General features: G+C 47.7%; 1 protein-coding gene across 1 annotated transcript in view; it reads right to left on the minus strand.

Moving 5' to 3' along the window:
• The window catches only part of STK32C (serine/threonine kinase 32C), a 64,184-nt gene that overhangs the window by 19,737 nt on the left and 20,328 nt on the right, over positions 1-24,119 (minus strand). The window contains exon 2 of the mRNA XM_027900559.1: positions 8,463-8,518. Coding sequence (XP_027756360.1) covers positions 8,463-8,518 — 56 coding nt within the window. The remainder of the gene's footprint in view (positions 1-8,462; positions 8,519-24,119) is intronic.

Here is a 24,119-nt window from a genome sequence, read left to right on the forward strand (position 1 = left end):
GGAGGGAACTTACAGATCACCTCACTGCACACCCTGCCATGGTCAGGGACACCTTCCACTATCCCAAGCTGCTCCAAGCCCCGTCCAACCTGGCCTTGAACACTTCCAGAGGTGGGGCAGCCACAGCTTCTCTGGGCAACAATCCCAATCTCTCTGACAAGCCTAAGAAAAACAGGGGCTAAAACTGAATTTTAAAGCAGGGCTGAGAGCCTGGGGATGCAGCAGCTGCCCAGACCTCTAAGAGGGGCACACATGGGGCACTATCCCAACACGGGGTGAGAGATGACCAGAGCTCCTGCATCCTGGCAAACAGCGTTGTCCTGCTGGAGCTGGGAAGAAAGGGTTGGTGTTAGTTCATCTTCAGTGTGGTTTGGCTTAACTGCACCACTTGCTGAGTATGAACAGATAAGTAATTTATACCGCATTGCCCTTTATTGAGAGGAATTTTTAGCACTTACTTTTGAAAAGAATTTTTAGATCAAAAATAATAACATGGCACAACAATCTTACTGCAACTCCATGAGAGAACGACAGGAACAGAAGGATTCTCGATGGATTTTGAACATAAATAGTAACTAAACGGGAGGTGAGAGTGGAAAGTAGAGACACAAAAGGCTTCTGTTTAATAAATACTGTTCCTTTTCATGCCTTTCTTTCTTTAAAAAAAAAATCTCATCTACTCAGAGTCCAGAGTGTGTTCCGAAGGGAGGTACAATTTCTGATCATACAGATAAAATACAGTTCATCACAACTGCGACGGGTCAGTAAGAATAAAATTGTATAGAACATTAGAAAAGCAAATTTTCAAATGTCAAGGCAATCCTTCAGTTACAGATTGATTTCAGAGAACAAAATGGCCAGTTGGTATGAAAATGGAAAGCACTAAATTTAGAGTTCATCAACATTCCTCTCCTAATATTTTAATCTTATGGAACTATAGAAATTACTATGGATTTTGCTATCCACATCACACAAATAACCATGTCCAGGACCTTTCAGCAGGTGACCCCTACCCCTTACCCTGGGCTTAGCCAACAGCCTCAGTGACGGAAAGATTCAGAGGAAAGAGACCCAAACCCACCAAAATTACACCCTAATACCTCTGCTGCTCACAAAATCTGTTCTGTATTTCCTGGCTGTTTTCTCAGGAGCCCTTTGCAGTGACAGCCTGAGCAGCTCGACCTTTCCATCGGTCTGTTCTCCACTGCCCTGTTTCCCCAGTGCCAGCAGCAGTGTTGAGCAGAGAGACACAACAACAGAGACAAAAAAGAGCAGGTACCATGAGAATTAGTAATTTCTGTCTCTTCTCCCCTCCAGACCCATCAGTCTTGGGCAGAGAAAGCAATGCAGAGCAGAGCAGTCCCAAGGCCCAGCTCAGAGCATTAGGGAGCAGTTCCTGGTTCTGAGGAGCAGGGGGTCTCCAGGCTGCCCTGCCCGGCTCCCAAACAGGGCCTGTCCCAGCGCATGGCCAAGCTCTGTGCTCAGGGACATGGCGGGGGGGGCGGTGTCCATGTAATGGATGAAACACCCAACCCTCCACACAACCTTTCTGATCCACCTCTAAAGGTCTATCCCACAACAATTCTTCCCACATCCTCTTTTTGCCAGTCTCCAGAGTCCACCAGCGTCGTTCATCTGGGAGAACAAGGCAAACCACCGTGCTATTCTTAGAAGACAGGAAAAGAGGCAATTTCAAAGGGGAAAGTCAGGCAGGAAAACTGGGAGGAATAACAGCACGTCACGTGCTCATCACGGGGAAGGACACTTCCTGGAATCCTGGCTCACACACAGGTTCTGTCTCATGTCTGCCACCGACTCCAGGTGCCCAACACAGGCTGCGGGTCCCTCCGACTGCGGCAAAGTTACGTCAAATCCATCATCGCAACACTCGTTTCTACTGTTAGCTGTGCACCAGTTGCATAGGTTTCTGTTTGTATTTCTCATGTTCCATCTTTAATTCATTGCTGAGATGCAGGAAATCCCAATGGCCTTGTAGTGGCTTGTGGGCAGCTCCTGCCTTCACCACAGAGAAAGCAGAGCAGGACTGTATCCAGCCTCGTGGAGCTGTGTCCGTGCAACCCCCATGAGATTCAAATCTGTTTCTAAGCAGGCCACAGACACTTTAATAGGAAGTCACATGAACTTCAGACCCATGAGAAAAAATACATCATGTGAAGAAAAGGAGAAAGTCTCCTTCCACAAACACCACTGATCGATGGTGCTGCCCAGAGTGACAACAGGGGTACACCCCATAATGCTCTGGTCAAATGCAGGCAGTATTTACCTTAATAAACTCTATTTGCTGTATCATGCTGATGTATTCATAATTTCATAAGAACAGCGGACGTTGTTCCTTGTCATTTATGACATTAAGTGGTTTGTAATTGTATTGTCCAGCCATGAGCATTAACAGAACATCCCAAACACACAATCTGCAGCTTCCAAGGACCTGTAGATGACCTCGATGTCCAACACAGCTTCAATTTTATTGCTGCCAGAAGCTGCATCTGACGCTGGAACCTCCCATCTCTCTGTTCCAGTACCGAGCTGGTGGGGGTGTGTGCTGTGATGGCTTGTCAGAACAACACCAAGATCCAAATGCTGGTCACAGTTTAGCCACTGAGAAGTTTATAATTATCGTTAGCGATGAAAGGCGCTTTTTTTTTTTCTTTAAAAGTGAGACTTTCAGTGTTGTCACTGTGAGAGCCACAGGCTGGCACTGAGGGCAGAACAAGACCCTGCCCATGACAGGGACAGAAAAGGAGGTTCTCCTAAGGGCAGCGCTAACAGAACAATAATCAGATTTCCAATTATTAATCTGATCAATGCCAAAGTATTCTGCTCTTTGTCCTCAAGACAGATGATCTTTTATTGAATTCAGTAATGCATTTAGGGCAGGTTTGTTCACATCCAGGCCACCTCACCCAGCTCTGTCCTCTCCTGCTCCCACTGCAACTCGTCCTCCTCCAACACCTGCATCTCTCCATCCCCATACCCTACCCCGAGGCTGGCCCTTCCAACACAAGGGTCAGGGTTGGATCCAGAGACATCTGCCACTCGACAGGCAGCATATGTTAATCCATAAAAAGGTTTCCTTAATCAAAGACCTCGAAATGAGATCGCATTTGGGCTCAGGCAGGGAGGGGGAGTGGGGATGGCGTGGGTGGATTTTGTTGTAGGATCTAATATTGAAAAAACTCCCATGTTAGAGCCAGGAAGAACCTGAGCAGCCAACAGATACTGAGCCTCGATGCACACACAGGAATTCATGTGAGAAAACGTTCCTGCTGCCACCCGCCACAGCGAGTTCCCGCTGTGCCAACGGCAGGAGCCGTCTTGTGGTCCAGCTCCAGACGCTGCTTGTGCTTCCAGACTGAGTGGAGCTGCTTCTGGATGCTGAGGGTGTGCCCTGCCAAGCCAGGAACATTCACCAGTGTGCCACAAGCAAAGCCAGCCATGGCAGGAACGCCAGCCAGTGTGCCACAAGCAAAGCCAGGCACCACTGCATGTGCCACGGGCAAAGCCAGGTACCACAGGGCCACCAATCACCTCTTCCCCACCTGCCCCAAGCACTCTGGCCATGCTCCACCTGTCCTGCTTCTGGCAGTGCCAGCCCCTGCACAGAGACCTGCAGGGGTGGCCCAGGACTATCAGTGGGTTTTCAGGTGGAGGATGATATTTCTGCCCTCCACTCTCCTACCCCTCTTTCCTGTCCACAGGCCCCCCGCTGCTGGCACAAGGGTCCATCCCACCTCCCATCCCACCTCCTGTCCCACGCCAGTGTGACTCATCCACAGGGAATGATGGGGGCTGAAACAAACCCCAGGCAGTTTCTAATGCAAATGTTAATAAGGCACCGGGTGTATAATAATAACAAAAGTGGGCAGCTTGTACGATAAATCAGTCTCTTATGAAGTCTGATCCTTCAGAAACCACAAACAGGTCCTCAGTGGGGACATGCAGGATCGCGTCCCAGGCTCCTTTCAGATCACTGTGTCTCTCCAGACAATTCAGTGGCACTTTCCATTGTAATTTTCCTGCTGCTGCCTCCACAACCCAAGACACCGAGGTGGTGCTGGACCCCATTGCCACTGCAGCTTTCCACGCTCTGCCATTCTCTCTCCTGTGGCTTTTACCGATGGACACACTCAGCTTGGTAACATCCAAGAACAAAAAACACTTGGTATTATTACCTGGGAGTATCAGAGGGAGGATCTCCCTCTGTGTGCTCTGTGCTCTCTCACACGTCCCTGTGCAGCCTCAGGGGCCGAGCAGGACAGTGCCTGACCAGCACTGAATGGTCAAGCACCAGATGCTCTCCAGCACCCCAGGACCCACAGACACCCCTCACCTGGCTGTCCCCTCCCAGCAGCCGTGCTGCCCTTTGACAAAGCCAAGGCATCCTCGCCTCTGGAGCCTCCTGATGACATGGCATGCGGTCGAGTGACAGGGACAATGTCCAGCAGGGACGTGTGTCCCCAGTCCCTGCCCGCAGCTCTGGCAAACCCTCAGCCTCGTGTGAGCTCCAGGACAGCAAAGGAAAAATCAAGGGCAAAAAAAAAATATCTGTGGCAGTTTAATACCAAGGGATTAAATTTCCAGTCTTTCTTTTGGGGGAAAAATTCAACATTTATAAAGCTGGAGAAAAAAAAAAAATGGATCAAGCTTGTGTTGATGTCAAACAGGGATTCAGTTGAGAATAGACTTGAAGGGAATTTTATTTATGATGCAGCTACTGGGTGGGCATTTGTGACCTTTAGAAAATGGATTAAAGCCTTTCCATACCCAGCTCTGGGCTGTGTGAATTATTAAAACAACAAAGTCATGAAGTTGAAGTACCTGCACAATGCAACCCACAGCACAGCCAGCCTTCCTTGGGAGGGTCCATGCAGAGCTGGGCACAAGGAGCAAGGACACCCAGCCTGCTCCAGAGAAAACCAAAAGCCAGGCCTCCAGCCCCTATGGGCCACTGGTACCCATCCCAGGCATATGGTTCCCCCGGAAAATTCCATTTCCTGCTGCTGCTGCTGCTCATTCCATCCCCATCCCAGGTTTAATCCCCTATTTCCGAAGGCACACAAAGACATAAATCAGTGCTGAAAAACTTCAGATGTGTTCTTATTTCTTCACAGCAGCGAAGTGGAAATAATGAATTCCCACAACCCCATCCAGCTCTTTATCCCTTGGAAAAGGCAGCTGGGGCTTATCTGCTGGAGAATCGAGAGGGAAGCTCGGGTAGGAGGAAGAGTTCAGGAGTGAACACCCTCAGCTCCCTCATGGTTCAAATGGATGGGGACTGAAGCCAGGAGATGCCAGTTTTTACTTAGGGAGATATCAGGGCACTGCAACACCACCAACGCCTTTAGAGATTCCTGGGTCTCATCACGTCTTTGGTGAAGCACAAAGAACCTGAGAGTATGTTTCTCATTAAAACAGGGTCACAAACTGCACCCCGCCCTGGAAACCCAGACCTGCTGCTACTTGGCAAATGGCACCAGAGCAGCCAAAACCTGAGCAACTGCTGCTGCTTGGAAAGGAGGCTGTGCTACAGGAGGAACACCATGCTGCTACAAAATTACTAAAAATAAAATCATATCACCTCTAATATGTGTGGAAAATATTACACGTTTGCTAATTGGAGTAAACATGGAATTGAACATGACCTTGATTTGATTAATGGTATCTTAAAGCTGATTAAACCCATCTCTAGCAAACAAAGATTGGCCATTTACTGCAGATACACCAGAGCCACAGCTCAGGGTCTCTCAGGCTCTTCAAAATGGATTTCTGACTTCCTTTCTCCTTTCTTTCCTACAGTTCCTGCACCAACAACCACACAGTCTGTCCTGAGGGGTGCACAAGGTGAGTGTGAAGGAAATGCTGTGCCCAAAGCCCCCACGGGTGCTGGTCCCGGGTCCCCTCACCACGGGATCACACAGCGTCAGATTCCACAGGTCATTCATGCACATTGAGGGTCTACACCCCCACTTGGAGATGGATGGGACACTGGCTCCTAAATATCTTCCTGAATGGGGGCAGAGAGTGGTTAAATCAACCAAAGCAACTTAATCGCTCCTAAATTTCCAGGTAGGTAGTTCTATATTTTCTGTAATTAAATGCGAGTTGTAAATGACTTAGTAAATGCAAAAAGCTTTTCTCAGTGTCAGAGGAAATTCAGCATATTGACATAATTATCCAGAAAGATGACAGATGAATCATTTCAGCATTTTGTTGAAAGTGTATATACAGTTCTGATGCCTGATAGACTGCTATGTGCTAGACTTAACCTTTCTGCAACATAAACAGAGGAGTGAGCAGCCACGAGGAGCAGCCTTGGGGAGCAGCTCTCTTCAAAGTCTTCTTATCCTGCCCTGGGACAAGAATTTTTTTTTTTTCTCCGTTTCACGTTCTCAGCAGAATTAATTTTCCAAGTGGTTCTGCTCAAAAGAATAAAACTTTCTTCTCTGGACAACTATTTTTGGAAATATGAGTTTTCTCATATCAGCTTGGAGGGAAAAAAAAAAAAAAGTGATCTCCTCTTTTTGAGATTTTGAGTTAGTGTTTGGTCACTCGGTCTCACACAGAGAGTTCCTGTTCTCACCAGGAGTATCTGGGGAGACTTTCCTCTGCTCTTTGCCTTATCCTCATAGTGCTGCCCCATGGAAGGATCTGAGCTGGTATTTAATCATTCACCATCATTTAACAGAAGTTCAGAAATCTGACAGAGCTCTGCTGGCAGCTTTTGCCTCTCCCTGCTTAAGGGACATGGCTGCAAACACGGGTGACTATTTCAAACCACCCCCTCAGTGCCTTACACACTGCTGGCAATCCATTTCCATTAGCCCTGGAAGTCCCATGCGGGCTCACATCGCAGCCCAGCAGGAATTCACGGGGGTGGATTGTGCCAAAGCAGGGTAATAGATACCTCAGTGTTCGTCAGTTCGCTGAGGCTGTAACGAAATGGCTTCGTTAGCAAGCAGCACTAATGGCAGAGCTGTGACTAACACTGTCCTCGCTCCTGACTCTCAGAAAAGCTGGTCTCTACCCACCCAGACTGTGGCTGGGTTTTGTGCTGCTGCTGTTACTCAACACTGACACTACTTCATACATTTTAAGTATTTTCAAAGAGATTTCCAGTAATCAGTAAAAGTTTGGGCTTTTCTGGCCAAACAGGTCTCAGATGTGCTGAGAAGTTTCCGCCTTTGCAAAGTCTCCAGTTTCCAGCCATCCAAGTACAGCAGGTCAGGCTGCTCCTGAGGCCATGGCCTGGTGGGACGCTGCCTTGTCAGGTTGTACCGGGCAGAGGGAGAAGGCAAAGGACAGGGCAGGTCACCTCCAGAGCCAGGTTCAGATTTTCTCACCCTCATGAGATCAGCTTTTGAACAAAACACAATTGGAGAAATCGGCCAAATGACGCAACCAGCAGGAAGCATGAGCAGGTACAGCTTTCCCTGACGGCTCAGCTTGTCCTCAGTTTCTCTTACCAGTGTCTGGGGACACTTATGTTACTGTCTGAGCGGGGCTGGGCTATTCCACAGGTTTGATATCACACATTTCACACCATTTCCAAGGCCATTTCCCTGCCTGAAGCCCCGGTCCTGCACACAAGCCCTGCACCACACAACCACCCCCTGAGAGGGTGACAACCCAATTCAGTGAGTTCAGGGATCATCACTGGGGCTGATGCTCCCACAGCTCCTGTCCATTTGGCACAGGTGAGTCAGCTACAGAGGGACACAACCACTGCTGGGTCACAGTAAAACACGGGATAAAACGAGCACAATGAAGCCTTGATGTGCACACACAGAGTGAACGTTGTGCTGGCAGTGCAAACTCAGGGTGGAAATGCCATGAGAGACACAGCAAAGTCACCTACACAGGCACCAAGTGAGAGTCAGTGAAAAAGGGAATGAAGAAGGACTAACACTAGGAAACCAACCAGTAACTGATTTCCAGAGCTATCCAGCTTTTTGATCATCACCTCCCACCTCTTCCCACATGCTTGGCAAAAAAAAAACTTGGTAAAAATAAACAATAAAACCTCTTCAGCATAACTCATTTCTGTCTGGGAAAACAGCCCAGGACTTCAGAGAACCCCTTTGACCACAGTGTGCCAGCTCAGTCCATCACCCAGGACAACTTCCAGCACCTTCCTGACTAACTGCCCCCCTCACAATCCAGACACCCCCACAGGAAACAAACTGTAATGAATGTTTGCTGTGAAATGGTCACAATTGTGCTGGTGGTTTAAAACATAACTGTTTCACCAAGATGCCAAGAAATAAAGCAACGCCAAATGGCAGCAAGGTATTTTACTGAACATTTTTCCTATGTTGACTGAGAAGCCATCATAAAAAATATAAAAAAATAGCCTATCTCAGTCCTGTTATTGTTTCAATAACCCATAAGTACATAACAGCAGACACCTGATAAACCCCACAAGACCGAGCGCTCAGGCCTACCTTGCCAAAGCTTCCCTTCCCAATCGCCCGGAGAATCTGGAAGTGGTCAAAGTTCACTACAAGGTAAAGAAAAAAGAATTTAAATTTGTAAATGCTTACTGCAGTGATCTTGCATTTAAAAGAAGACAGGGAGACAACTAAGAGCACTGGCTAAGCTTTTAAAGTCTCTGCCTCTGGGGAAGCTGCCGGACAGCAGTTGTTTGGTCAAGTCTCTCTTCACCTGCTTGAGGGAGCTGGCAGAGGGTTCAGTGAGGTTATTATATTAGTGGTTTAGCACAAGTTAAAATACAGCTTGGACCTGTGTGGATAAAGGAGGGGTCTCAGAGCTCATGGGCAAACTCTGAGCGTGGCAGAGCAGGGAGCACAACGAGCCCCTGCCCCACACCCCACACAGGACACTGCTCCACTCCACACGACTGCGCTGAGACACCCATGCACGTTCAACACAGCTGAACACCAGGGTGGCCTGCTGGTGGTGCTGCCCAAGGGCAGCATTTGGAGGACAGGGATGGCCTTCCACTCCCTTCATGTGCAAGCCCATCTGGACGAGATCCATTCTTTTTTCCAGAGCCAGGGTGAGAAGCAATGACAAGAAAGGACCGTGCAGCTGTAACACCTCCCCACTGCCTCGATCGGCAGCTGCTGCAAACAAAATTATTTTTATACTAAAGTACTGCTGTCATCTAATTTAGTATCAATTTTAAATAAAGAAGACGAAGTATGGAGGAGCTCGCTGGTGGACTGAGCTGAACCATCTCTGGTTCCTCTGTCAGCCCTTGACAGTGCACCATGAGACCTCGACCCTGCAGGGGGCCCTCAGCATTCCATGCCAGTTTTCTGGAGAAAGAGAAGTGCTTGGCATGGGCTTGGGGATTTTCAGTGCGAATGATGCACGAGATGGTCAACAGTGAGCACTGACCCCGTGTTTGACCAACGGTGGAGACCAAAATCACACAGGAAGAGTGGGAGCAAAGCATTCACTATAAATATTACCAGTCCCACTCCCAGATCTCAAATAAATGCACATCTGCCATCTCTGAGGATGAATCAAGAGCCCACGCATGCCCATGGAGTTCCTATTACCCTTTTGTGCTAGGCTTATATCCAAAATATTGTTATTGTCGCTTTCGTGGGACATTTTCTACAGGAGAGCTCAGAAAACTTCGCCAAATGAAATTGAAAACAGAATCTGGGCCAGCTCCTACTCCTTATCTCCCCACACTCCCACCTCGCTCCACCAGCGACGCTGAAGGTTAGATACACCACCAATTGGTGCATTTTTAGTTGGCTTAGTTGACATTGTGGTGATCCGTCAAAGGTTGGACTCAATGACCTTGGAGGTCTTTTCCAACCTTAATGATTCTATTGATCTCCCACAGACTGCTCCAGGAGTCTCCATGAAAAACCCCATGGGGACACCTGTACCCCCTCCCCATCCTTCTGATGGCCTCCCATGGCTCTGGAGGAAAGGCTCAGCTGCACGGGTGCTGTGTGAGCTCCTCATTACCTCCCTTCTCCTTGGAGCTTTTTATTTAAGCAGTTGTTTACTGAGGATTTTCCTTCCACCCCTGTTAGAGGGGCTGCAGTGAGCGATGCAAAACTGCAGCTACAGCTTCTTCGTAAATATTCTGTTTGAAATCTTCTGGCTGAAGCATTTGGGGTAACAGATCAAATGTTTTCCACGTGCAATCAAATCCATTGATTGACCTTCTGTCTCTAAGAAGCACTCCAAGAGGACACCCAGCTACAAGGAGCTCCTTTGAAGGGCAGCCTTTCCTTGGCAATTAAACCACATGCAAGTGCTCATGATCTGCCATCGCTCCAGGATAGCTTTTGACAATTCTTTATTATAGTGTTTGGAATATTGTGTATAAAAGCATTGCCACTGAGAAAACAAACCCCAAAGTGTCATTTCCATGTATCCATGACTACAACCGCTCTGGGAAGCCTGCTCAAGTCAGCAAGCAGGAAACAAACCTAGATATGAATATTCACCAGGCCCTTGAACCTGTCAGCAGAGATGTCACTTTTAATAAATTAATACACAGTTCTGCTGATGGGAAGTTCAGATGATGTTAGTAAACAGGCACTGACTGGTTTTCCAGTTCCAGTATTTTCTGCAGGATTCAGTCAGCAATCTGACAACTCCTTGTAAGTGAGCAATTCTATGATTCCATGATCCTGTTAAAGAAAAAGCAAACCTCAACATTTGAGGAAGAAAATCATAGTAGCAGTGTGTTGCTTTTTGTGCACAGCACACTGGATTTCTAAAAATGACAACTTATCACTACAGAATATGTGATTATCCCTAAAATAGAAATCCTGAACCTGCCTGGAACAGTTGCATGTGCTCCAGAGGCTCCACTCCGAGCTGACAGGAGAAAGCTGTCGCTCACCCGCAGCCAGAAGCGCTGATGATTTGGGGGTGACTGGTACGGGCCTGAGTCACAGATGCCAGTGGAGGCTTTTGTGGCAGCGAGCAGGAGGTGGCAGCTGTTGCCCGTTCACAGGCCCTGCTTACCCGCTGCTGTGACTTCACATGGCACGGCTCTGACAGCCACAATCTGGAGGTACAGAAATGGATTTGGCTGGAGGACTAACTGGAGGAACTCACGAGAGTGGGAGAGGAACATGAAAACCTGGGATGCTTTAGGAAGCATGTCTTTACTGAGAGGGTGTCCAAACCCTAGAACAGGCCTCCTGGAGACATGGTTGTGCCCCAGTCCTGTCAGTGTTCAGGAGGCGTTTGGACAATGACCTTAACAGTGTGTTTTGGCTTTTGGACAGCCCTGAAGCATCAGACACCGAGACTAGATGACCCCTGTAGGTTCCTTATAACTGAAAATATTCTATTCTTTTGCTCCATTCTATTCCAAATCCATCTGCAATGTGCAAATGTGAGGTGCCCCGGAGCCAGGACACTCACTCACACCCCAGCCCAATGCCATCTGCTGCACTGTGATATCCCCAGGGGTTTTGCCTTAGCTCCTGTGAGAACATGACACTAATTGTTCCCAAATTGTTCCCATTGACTCCTACAGCAGCTCATTATCAATGTAGCACCTTCATAGAAGAGCAGAACCGTGGGACATAAGTACAAGAGACACACGTGCCTCTTCCTGGCTCTCCCTGGCACCGAGTGACAAACCGTGAATCACAAATAAAGATGAATACCATGACCTGGCTTTGCTCAGTGTGGCGTGGATTTGTTCTCCAGCTCCAGGAACACATGACAAGCAGGATGGCAGCATTCCATGTGCCCGTGGGACCTCCCCAAACCTCACAGAGCCCGGCCCTGCCCACAGCACAACAGAGTGCCAGGTGCTGCACTGACATCTCTGTAATTAAGATCTCATTGTAGTCACAAGATGTACTGTGGGATAAAGCAGCCTGGATGCACAGCTTCCATTTGCCAATGAAAGAAAGAGAATGAAGAGTATGTTTCTTTTTCTTTATATAGAAGAATGAGAGACGCAAAAAAATAAGGGGTTTGTCTTTACTATTTTAAAGTGATGAATTTTTTCATTATTTCTGCTGATTATCCTTCATTTATTTAGAGGATATCTAAAAGTTTAGCAAGATTAAACTACCATAGAATTTCAGATACACAGTGGACACTCAGTGAGAGTCCATCAGGACCTGGTATTAATGTCCAAGAGTAGAAGCACAGGGATGCAGCTAGTAAACCCAGTCTCCAATATCCTCAAATCTGGGGAAACTAGCAAACTAAAAATCATGTTTTAAGGATCGAGTCAGCCTTTCACTCTTTCATGTGCACGTTTTGCAGCCTCATCAATAACAGGGACATTTAACTCCAAGGCTGATTCTCTTCAACACTAAAGACCTAAGAAATTACTTTTTGAGTTTCGTAACAGCAAGTGTGTCAGTGTAGCATGACATGATCTACTTTCTATCAGTGTATTTCTGTATGTTGGCATAATTAATAGCATTTGTCTACCTATTGTATTGCCACAACATAGCTTGGAGGAAGCACCCCAGCAATCGATGTACAAACATTAAATTGTGGCCAGAGAAACCACAAGTTTGTTGCCACAAAACGCCAAGAGTTTCATCTGGCAGGAAGGAGAGTTCCAGCTTTGATCCAAAGCCGTCACCACCCATGGACTGGTGCAGGAAGGTGAGGCCGCCCCTGCAAGCCCCCGGGAGGAGATGGAGGGAGCAGGTGAGCAGCCCTGCAGCATGGTGGGGAAAGACAAAGGACAACAAAAAGGAACCCAGCAGGATCCTAACAGATTAGGAGAAGCTTTAGAGCCACAGGGAGGGCCTAAAAACAGAGATGGGGCAGAGAAGGGAAGGATGGCAGAGAGTCCATAAGGGAAATGGCGGCACCGCTGCAAACAGAGACCTCCAAATGTTCCTAAAAAAAGGGTAAGCCTGGCAGAAACAGCATGGGAGAGAGGGGCAAGACAACAGGAAGGATGGGGGGACTCAGTACGAAAAGCTTCCAAACTGGAGGATGAACCTGCGAAGATCAAAAGTGAGATTTGTGGTTAGAGGTGAGCTAAAGCACAGATATTTGATGGGGAGAGGGAGCAAAGGGCAGTGAGGTGTGATATCAGCAGTCTTTCACGAGCCTGAAACTCTTAGAACACAAGGCATCCCATTTTCTCTAACCAGAGGGCTCAGTGTGGTGCAGGAAACCACTGCTTTCCTTTCTGTCCCTGGAGAAAGCCCAAGCAGCGTGTTCGGTCTCCAGCGTCTGGGGCTGATCTGTTTTACCTATTCATATCCACAGAGAAGATTACATGGGTGAGGAAAATGGAAATACAGTGTAATATGACTGTCAGGAACCTCAAGTGAGCATTAACTACCCGGGAATCCAGGGAATGCTGGTAGATAATGAAAGAAATTAAAGGTACAATGCCAGCCCAGTGCTACAAATGAACCCCTTTGAGACCACGTATTCAAACACACTATTAGAAAACAACTCCAAAGTCATGTAAAAATGGCGAGTTATTCTATAATTAAAAATGAATCCCTCTGACTCCACAAGGAATCAAATGCAACGTGCAAAGCAACTGCAAAGTCAGTTTAGGTATAGTGGGTTATTGATACTGGGTACAAAAATGTTTGGATTGGCCAGAAACCATTCCTAATTAGTGAAAAAATACCATCTTGGTCAGGAACCCTTACAAAGGAGTGTGAACACAGTGTGTTCATCTAAATTCCATCAGTGAGCTCAGAAGGCACTAGAAAAGGAAACTCCAGCACGCCATCCCTTGTGCTCCACAAGTGCTATTTCTATTAGAAAAATACATGTTACTGTGCAACAACAACCCAGGGAGGCCACCAGGTCACTCATTAACCACTCAGCGGAGCCCTTGCTGGTGCAGATTAGAGTTCCTGGTGGTCCTGGTCAAAAGCACGAGAGACAGGGATGTGCTTCTCACACACAGGTAGCTGTACAGCCAGGGCTGTTCCCCACACCCAGCTCTCACAGCACTCAGCCTCCCAGAGCTCAGGGTGAGGTGTGTTTTCAGGGCTGGCTGTGGGGCAGCCCCACAAACAGTCACCAGAGCCCCCCCAAGAACCCAACATGAGTGACCAGTGCTCCAGGGCCAACTCCAAAGACAGTTCTGTTTCCTCTGTGCTCCCACGTGTCCAGCTGGTATTGCCAAAAGGGCACTGCCTCTCAGCAAAATTCCCTGGTAAATGGTCCATTTTATGGTGGTACCGCTTATTAAACAGCTTCCCAGCAAATTACAGAGTGGTGGTGGTGTTGGAAAAGTAAAGGTGGCACAGAAATTCACCCCCACTCATATCAACACTGCCATGTAACCTGTGGGAGGTGGCCACGTGCCTCCAGCTGGGGTCAGGGTTCTCAGACCAGGGCATCCACATGTCCCCCAGCAGGTTCTGTGCTGGCAGGTGACAGGGACACCCACTATCAAACCTTCCTGCCCCAGGAATGCTCCAGGAGCCGCTGCCCGAACACCAGCACACAGCACACCTGGGCACACGTTCACCCGTTCCACGAGCGGCTTCCTGGGGCAGAACCAGCACCAACCTGGGATGGGAAACTTCATATGCAGCTGGAATAAAACCTCCCTGGCAAATAATCAAACTTCTCCAGCGCCCGAGTATGAAGCAGAGCTGAAGCCATTTGATCACAGAATCGTGTGATCTGGGCTGAAAGGACTGATAATTAGAGCCCTACCAGGAGCGACAGGAACGCAGTTCCTTGGATGTGCCGCTGTGACAAATCTCGGGCTGTTTCCTGGGGCAGATCCACACCAAGGTGCAGGCGATGCCACAGGAGGACCCACAAGGCAGGGCTGATTTGACAGGAAAATCAGCTTCTGCCTCACAGCAGCAATCCCAGGGCCAGCCTTTACTTGGGTTTTTGCCCTTTTCTCCCCACTTCTACAGCTTAGAAAATTTTATTTCAAGGAACTAAAATTTATTTACCAAAAAAAAAAAAAAAGCCTTTATAGCACATGTTTATAGTAACATAATGTTTGCAATAAACAGCTGCTGGATGTTACTTAATGTGTCTGCAGCATATGTTAGAAATGATAAATGGGTGAGTTTAGGTGCCTCATGAAAGACTGAGGCTGTACTGTGTTCAGGGACTGCTTGGCTGGGACTGCTAAAACCCCCCAAAGTGAACAGAAAACACCTTGGTAAAGCTAAGTAGTTTTAGACACATTAATTCCAAACCAGGATTGTAAGGCAGGCTGGATCTGAAGTAATTTTCCCAGTTCATTTGTTTACAACATATAAAAGTGTCTCTTTTGGAATGTTTTCAAAACTAGTCATGCCAGCACTTTTTGGCACAATAAGGCCTCTTTGCAGTTTCATTTTAAAAGGTAAATAGAAAAAAACAGTTACACCAAATTAAATGTTAGCCCCCAAATAAACTTTTCATTTCTCATCTGAAATATCTGAATTTCAGGTTAAACACCCAAACTGAGATCATCTCTGTGTGTTGGAAAGCAGCTTATAAACTTCTGGGGATTGTGAAACACCCTACTTAGAAAAACACCTAATTTTCAATTCGAATTGTTTATTTTTGTTTTCTAAAATCAGGACTTCTCGATGTTTCATAGAATTACAGAACTGGCTCGGAAGGCACTTTAAAGCTCATTCTCATTGCATCTCCTCCCATGGGCAGGGACACCTTCCAATATCCCAGGTTGCTCCAACCCCCATCCAACCTGGCCTTGGACACTTCCAGGGATGGGGCAGCCACAGCTTCTCTGGGCAACCTGTGCCAGGGCCTCACTACCCTAACAGGGAAGAATTTCTTCCCAATATCTAAATCTAACCTCTGTCAGTTTAGTCTTTTAAAATCAAAGAAAGATATTTATTTGGAAATCCTCTTGGTGAAGGCTTTTTCCCCCTTTACAGGGTGTGTGTGGACCCTCATGGGACCCCAGTTCAACCACTCATGTCCTTAAACATAACTCCAATAAATGCTTTTAAGTGAGAGGGTTTATGTTACCACAGGCCCTTCACAGAAGTCCTCCCTTAACTACAACTAGTACATCTCTGTATTTTGGTACCAGCCATAACACCATAATGGGTGGGAACGGAAGGTGCCGAGTCCTCGTGCTCCCCTCCTGGCAGGGGCTCTGTGGAGCCATCCCTGCCGCAGAGGCTGCTCCTTCATACCAGTTGTCCTCATCAGACCTGCTGACTCATAAAAAATGGATACTGCAGCATTCCTCAGCCTCCCCATCCAAAAAGGAAACCTGCCCTGCACCCTCAAGCTGCAGCTGAACTGTAAAATATTGAAGCCCATCCAGCAATGCTGGATGAATTCTGGAAGCAGGACGCCAGCAGGGCTGGCAGCTGAGCTTATGCAAACCCAGATCTGAGTGGAAGGAGGACGTGTCTGAAGGCCTGTTGGAGAGCCAGAGCCTCTGGATTCTCATCCAGGACACCAGCACAGCCTTTCTCCTCCCGACACAAGAGAGAGGTCCTACAACCAGGAGGACTAGAACAGGCTGGTCTTACAGTAGCCTCTCCAACAGCCATTTTCCTGTTTGGCTTTTCCCATGGCAGCCACTCCAGTGTGATGTGGGAGGGATTCCCCAAGAGAGAAGGGAAAGATCAGCATCTCGCAGCCTGTGGTGGAGGGGCAAAAACTACAATGGGGAGCTGGAGGCAGCAGGTTCAGCTTACCCTGGGTACACATAGCAGGGAGCTCTGCTGGCTTCTCTTGCAAAGACAAGGAAGGAAATAATTAATGGCAGGTTTTACGGCTATGTGGGGAAGCAGTTCCACCAACCAAACTTAATTGCCTTGTTTGACGTTTCCAGAAGGAAAGGCAAGGCAGCAGCACAGGCCCCTCTGTCTGTCCGAGCCACTGGGCTCTGTGCTACCCTGGGGCAGGTAAAGCTCTGCTTTAGTATTTTATATAAGCTTTAGTACTGTCTGTGACAATGAAACACAAATCACCTGGGCAAGGAGCAGGCCGAGTTGTGCCGTTCTGGCTCCGTTTTAAAGTGTTAACCACAGTTCAGTCCTGTCTAACACAACAAGGACAGATTCTTTTCACATTTATGCCACAGTAATAGTTCCATTGAGCGTTCCCCAACTTGCAGTGCGAGAAATACAGGTTTTATATCAGAAATAAAGAGCTTGGTTCACCCTGTGGTCCTGACTGTACACAGGAAACCATGAAACAAGACGTTAATTCTTTGAATCATTTCAATTCACAATTTAAACAAAAGTTGACTCATGACAAAGCCACCTCTGAGGGTCTGACACTACAAACTGCTCCCCCTCCCCAGGTCTTCGGTTCACCTGTGCCCTGAGGATGAGACAAGCCTGAATCCTGGATTTTCTCTCAGTAGGAGCCTCCTTTGAGTGAATTCCCAGGACTTAAAGGATGCGAAGGGTTTGTGATGCCGTCCTGCCGAGGAGCACATTTTACTCCAAAAGCACAGTACCTTCCATGCTCCAGCCTCTCCTCTATGTTAATCACTTCAGAGTTGCTAAATTATTCACTGCTCAGAAAATACATTTTCATTTCTTAGAGCTGGCAGCCAAGGATGACTTACAGAAATAGGTCATGTTCATCCCATAGAAGAATTACCATACACTTCATGTGCTCCCCTCCCCAGTTTCCATTTTTAAGCTCTGCTCCACGTGAGGACAGGCCAAATTTAAACCGTCTGCATTTTTCATGCTGCTCCCACAGTCTCCACCATGTGCCCTGACTTTCCATTTTTAATAAATTGCACCCAGTGACAAAATTAACAGACCGACTTCTGCCTGGTCTTCCCACAGACCTGAGCAAAGCTTTAATGATAACTGCAAAGGGAACATTCCCAGTTTTCCAACACCACTACCTTGGCTTGGGAAAACTCTGTCTGGCCTGGAGCTCAACCTCTACCACCCTTGGCCTCGAAGTGGGGAGCAGGTCATGGTTTTCCTTCTTTTCTGCTGTTTACCTCAATACCTCCAAAATAAACAGATTTTAACGTGACTTTAAAAAAAGGACATTTTTTTGCTGGCACATTCAATTTTCTGTTTTTCCACATTCCCAAATGAAATGCAATTTGCCAAGGCCTTTTCCCAGCAAGCTGTCAGCCAGAATATAGAATATGCCCAGGCTGCTGCTGTCTGTTGGGTCCACAGCAAGTTTTACTCACTGAACCACAGAACAAGGGCCGTGTTCAAGCATCGTGCTCCTGCTGTGTTTTGCACTGGCAGAGGTGGCACATGCCAATGTTGGATTACAGAGAGCACATTAGAGCCTCCAGCCTCCAGGAACAGGATTCAACCAAGGGGAAACAAAGTGGCACATGAAACCAAAGAACAAAGCAAAAGATCTTTAACAGAATCACAGAATCCCAGACCGGTCTGGGAGGTATCTTAAAGCTCGTCTCATTCTGCCCCCTGCCAGGGGCAGGGACACTTTCCCCTAGACCAGGTTGATCCAAGCCCTGTCCAACCCTGCCTTGGAGCACCTCCAGGGACTGGAACTTTCAGTATCATCACCAGAACTGATGAAAAAGAGCAAAATCAAGATCTAAGCCCAGTGTGCAGGCAGAGGAGGGGGAAGGACAGGGCAGGTGCAAGGGAGGACGGAGGGGACCACAGCACCTCACCGATGTCACCGAAGACACAGTGCTCTATTCCTGGCACCATCTCTGACCCGGAGTGAATTGCACTGACTGTGTCTTTGTGGTGCTTGTTGAACAGCACATTCTGCAGCCCCAAGCGTCCTCATGCTGTGCCACCCATGGGAGCAGCACAGGGGCTCTTGTTCCCCATGGAAACTGTGCAGACGTGTCATCCCCAGGCTGGAGAGCTTGCTGGTTGTGGGGCAGCACCTGCAGCTCCCAGGGAAAGAAAGAGCAGGAACAATGAGAAAAGAAAAAAAAGGTCCATGAACCATTGTTTGGGCATTCTAAGGTCCAAATTCAACTCTACACACAATGGCAGTGACAGAGCTCGGGGTTATTTTGGCAGAATCCACGGGAGGCTTTTCCGACACACTCTAATGAGACAAGGATTCTCCCAGAGGTGCCACTCCACTGCACCTGCCTGGTACTTAGTTTGGTTAAGCACCAGAGACCTGTCTTAAGCCAGGCCCAGTGACACAGCCCAGCATCCCTTCAGCAGGGTCCACAGCCCCCCAGTGACAAAGTCCCCGGCAAAGCCCGGTCCCTCCGTCGTGACTCCGCGCTCCGGGATCCTGTTTGTTTGTGATTCACGCCAAGTGAGAGGGATGCTGCTCACGGAATGCAGCTGCCCTGCCATATGCAGTGGATTAATTACTGCATCGTTTGTTCCCGTGGCAGGTCGAAGCGATCATTACCAACTCAGGAACACAAGTGCTAATAATAGTATTGCTCCCAATCGTATTCCAGCATTCAGCTCGTTCCAATTGTTCGGCTCAATAACAGCTTACACTAATTCCTACCAACTTTTAACACTCATATACTGAGAAATACAGAGTTCACACTGAAATGGCACAAATTTTAATTCACAGCAGGATTAACTCTTCATGCTTTAAACTTAATTACGTGTAGTCAGGTGGCTTGCGATGTTCCTTCCTCCTTAGCTAAACCCAACCACACACATTTAATGATTCCAGTGCACATTCCCTGACGGAGTTAATTAGGACTCCTGGGGGGCCGAGTGCAACTTTTTCAGTGTTGTCTAAACTAAAAACAAAATGTTCCAGAAGCCACACTGTGCAGCCCAGGCTCTGAAAGACAACGCGCTCCTGTGAGCCTGCAACAACCTCATAACGTTTGCTGGGGAAAAGGAAAATAGCTCAGAAAAGTGTTGCTCACAGAATCAGAGGGTATATAAGGTTGGAAAAGCCCCCTGAGACCACTGAGTCCAGCTGTTCCCCAGTATTGCCAAGGCCACTGCTAACCCACATCCCCAAGTGCTACATCCACGTGGTTTTTAAATCCCTCCAGGGATGGGGACTCCACTGCTGCCCTGGACAGCTGTGTCAGGGCTGCACAGCCCTTTCTGTGAATAAATTTTCCTGATACACAATCTAAAATCCTCATACTGATGTTAACACTCCCCACAATCCAGACTGCAAAAGCTCATGCCTGTTCAGGAGGCACCAGCCTGCTCTTTCTGAAAAACCTCCCTTCTGTGTTTCTGTCATTTCTCAAAGCAGAGAATTCACATCATGTGAAATCATCAGATGACGTGACCATGGACTCACACACAAAAGGAGAATACAGGTTATGCCAGATCCCGAAGTTAAACTCTCCCTCCTCATTCCCTACCTCTACTTATTCCTCCTCTCCTGTTTCGTTTCACTTACAAATTCACATTCTTTCCTCCCACTCACCTACCATAACAAACTGGCACTCAGCTCCTGCTGGAAACATCCTGATTGAGACCTATTAATCCATGTAAACTCCTTTCCACTTTTCAACACCAGCAAGGCAAAGTTGGAAAAGATCCTTTTGCAGTTGGACATAAGTTACTACAGCGTTCTTACAGAAACAGCTCTGCCACAGCAGGTGCCACATTACTGCAAAGAGCCAGTCAAACTATTCATTATCAAATTAGCCCCTTTCTTGTCTAATAATTATTTAAGGCTCACTCCTGCTTCCCACGAAGGTGTTGGCCTCTGCCAGTGACAGCTGGTCTGGCACAGAATGTCCTCAGAGCTGCTGCCATCACCGCTGGGTGTTACAGGGAAAACCAAGCCGGGGGTATTCGAGCATCTCAGAACAAGTCTGGTACGATGAAATGCCCTGGGAATAACAGTCAGCAGGAAAATAGGGATCCTCTTATTGCTCAGAATGTGTATTTGAATAGATATAATATCACCTAACACAGGCATGAATATTAACATTAAATCATCATTGTCTTTTCTGAAAGTGTGACTCCAGAAAGCACAAGGACACCTACTATATTCTATAGATTCTACAGCCACGTCCAGGCAGGAGCACTGACAATGGACACCGTGGAGGAGCCAACTCAACACAGCAGAGCCTGGTGCTGGCAGAGCCCAGCAGGGAGGCTGTTGCCCACCAGAACCCTCTTTCCAGCCACGTGGCAGGGAGGCCACGGCACAGCCGATGCATTAGGAAAAGCCCACGATCGGTGTAACAATGACAGACGAGCAGATCGTGCCATCTGGAGCCGATGGGCTCCCGGGTACATGTCACCACGACTTATCTTCCAGATTATGTGTCTGCTGATGCGCTGGATTTACAGCAGCTCCTCACATGACAATATCCCCGTGTGGCAGCTGCACACTAACAACCTGCACATTGTAATTTAAAGATACGCAAAGGAGCCGAGGCAGCCCAGGCAGGGGAAGCCTTACAGCTGGGGACTGCTCGGGGCTGTGCTGGGGACTGATGTCCCTCTCCCAGAACAGGCTGTCCCATCCTCATTTTAAGCAAACCAGACTGATTAAACACAACAACACTGTAAACTCATGGGTTCTTGCTATCACCCAGCAGCCTCCCCAGCCCTTGCCATGGAGGCAGGAACCACGTTTGGCTGCCAGGAGAGTGCACAGTGTAGCCACATTGAGACTCACACCCAAAAATAGGAAAAACCCCAAACCCAGCATCTAACTGATGATGAAAGCACCTCCAAGTAGACAAAGGACTAATCTCCTATAAAGTGTCATAAACAAAACTTTGAAATACCCAAAATGCCGATCAGGTCCTGCCTTTGTTCAAACTAGTGCAATTCCCCCCAAGAAAAAAAAAGGAGGGGAAGACAATCTCAACAAGCAGGTGGAGTCAACACTGGGGGCTATTCCTACTGTTAAGATCCTCTCCACCAAGGAGAAGTCTTCTCACCTGTCTGTGACGCTGCCACAAATCCCTCCTCCATCTCCTTGTACTCCATTTGGTTTCCTTATGGTTTGGCCACATCTTCTGTGGTGCATCTTACTATGAACAGCACTGAGAATTGTCAAAATTCAGCAAATTTCTGATAAACTGTACAGCCAATTGAATAAAATCAAAACCTTCCCCTTCTCTCAGCCTCTGTTTTCACACTTGACATCTCAAGCACTTTCCAGTTAGATTTAATGAACAGAAAGTGTTCTCTCCTTATTCCCTAAAGGCAAATACTACTTTTCTATCTCCTGGGGAAAAAAAATTGCTCAAAATCTGCTTCCTTTTGATCAAGAAATGGAGAGAGAAAGAGTAAATGTTTCCTAAATTAGCTTAGTAGTATCCAGGAATAGTCAGAAAGTCACTATAATGGATATATATATATATCTCCATACAATGAAGAATATGTACCTTCTCACCAAAATTGATCACTGAGAGGAAGGGATTTGTTGCCAGGGGAGGGGCCAAATCTCCCACTCATGGTAATGGAGATGCAGTGTCTGACAGGCACATAGATACACCTTACTGGAAAAGCTGTGAGGACACAACCTGCTTTGTCCCTTCCAGCTTTAAACCAGTGTCCTACCACAGCCTCATCCAAGCCCAAATGATACTCCTGGGGCCACGGGGGAAAAATGGGGGGGAAAAAAATTCTGCATTTCCAAAAATTCCCTGCTTTTTCTTGCCTTTTTCTCCTCTTCATGTGCTGCTTTTCCAGAAGGTATTTAAGCTGTTATCCCTCGAGCTGTGCTTATCCCAGCACAGGATGAAGCCTGTCAGTGCCCGGCACTGGGGATCACAACAACCTGCCGAGTGCTGAGTGAATTATGCTTCTCCCTCCCCTGTGCTGCACCATTCACCATCCAGCTGCACCATTACACAGCTTAAAAAGTGAGGAGAAGTTCCAAAAGAAACAAAAACAGTCTACAAAATCAGAGTCTGATCTCAGCATTGCTCCAAGCAGAGGAGAATCTCGGCACCCTGAGTGCTTCCTCCTCTTCTCGAATACAGCCAAGCACCGCCCGTGCTGACTCCTGACCACACACTTGCCCAGCAAAGAGCTGGCTCATCCACACCAGAGAGGCCCAAATCCCATCCAGCATCCCAGCAAAGCAACATCTCAGCCTTTTTCTGTAAACAGTATGGATGTCTCAGCTACCTGCTTGGAATTCCTACAGAGCATCTCCAAGGGTAACGGAACCAAGTGCTGACACTGACTCATCCCCAGACAGGAACCTCTCCCCAAAAGGCCCTTCCCAGCTGCTCTAAGCAAAGCAAGGCTGACTTTGCATGTACGTAGGCATTTGTTTTTCCTTTTAAAATTGCCGTGTTAATTGCTGGCTGACTCCACTGGCTCCGGCAGGAGTGGGGGAACCCAGACGCTGCTGCTGCCACATCCCTGGTGCGGGAGGAGATGCTGGTCCAGTCTGTGCTTGGTTTTTTGGTTTGTCTTGGTTTTTTTTTTTAATAAATATGTAATTTACAATATCGAACAAAATATGGAATAAATACCACTTGTCACCATCCACTGCTACAACTTCCCTTAAGCCTGTAATTACTTACAAAAGCCTTTCAGTGCTGCACAGATCTCCCACAGATTTTTGCTCAGTAAATTCAGGCTGAAGCTGATGACTGTCAGCTGTGAGACAGGAGTTGATTTCAGCCTATTTATCCTCCAGTTTGATCTATCCCACGGATGAGGAGAAGAAATGAATTACATGTTACGTATGTTTATTGAAGTCCTCCCCGAGCTCCTGCCCTGATGTGGCTGTGCAGGTCACACTGACCATGGTCCCCTCTGGCAGTGACTCTGGAGGGGATGCCAGTGGCCAATGAGGAGAAAGAGATGAAAAGCGTACAGCTCATCTCCCAGGTGAAAAACGGGGAATGGTACCAGAAGCCCCATCCTGCCCAGCCCTGGGGACCCTGTCCCCAGCTGTCCCTGAGAGTCCCCAGCCAAACACACCTCACAGCATCAGGAACCTCCCCTCTGGTGGCCCAGTCACTGCCTAAAACACACCCTACATTTAACTGATCACTGCCTAAGGTGTGCAAAGCCCAGACAGCACCAGGAGGGGGTTCCAACATCATTCCAGCAGTGCACACCCACACCCCATGTGCCACCAGCTGCGGAGTCTCACTATGAGACACCAGCTCTGCCACTGCTTGGAACAGGCTCCAGTTAGCATCTTTAGACATAAGGTGTTTTTTCGTGTCTTTTGGGCAAGAAGTACTCAAAACACATTAATGTCTTGCTCTGTTAACAAAGAAACTATGGCAACACACACAGAGCTGCCAAGAGAATTACTGAAACAAGGTTTAATAGTTAATAAGCAGCCAGATG

Source organism: Empidonax traillii, unplaced genomic scaffold (assembly GCF_003031625.1).
Source record: "Empidonax traillii isolate 1590-97213 ecotype Southwest subspecies unplaced genomic scaffold, ASM303162v1 scaffold738:size396264, whole genome shotgun sequence".
In the NCBI taxonomy this organism is placed as follows: domain Eukaryota; kingdom Metazoa; phylum Chordata; class Aves; order Passeriformes; family Tyrannidae; genus Empidonax; species Empidonax traillii.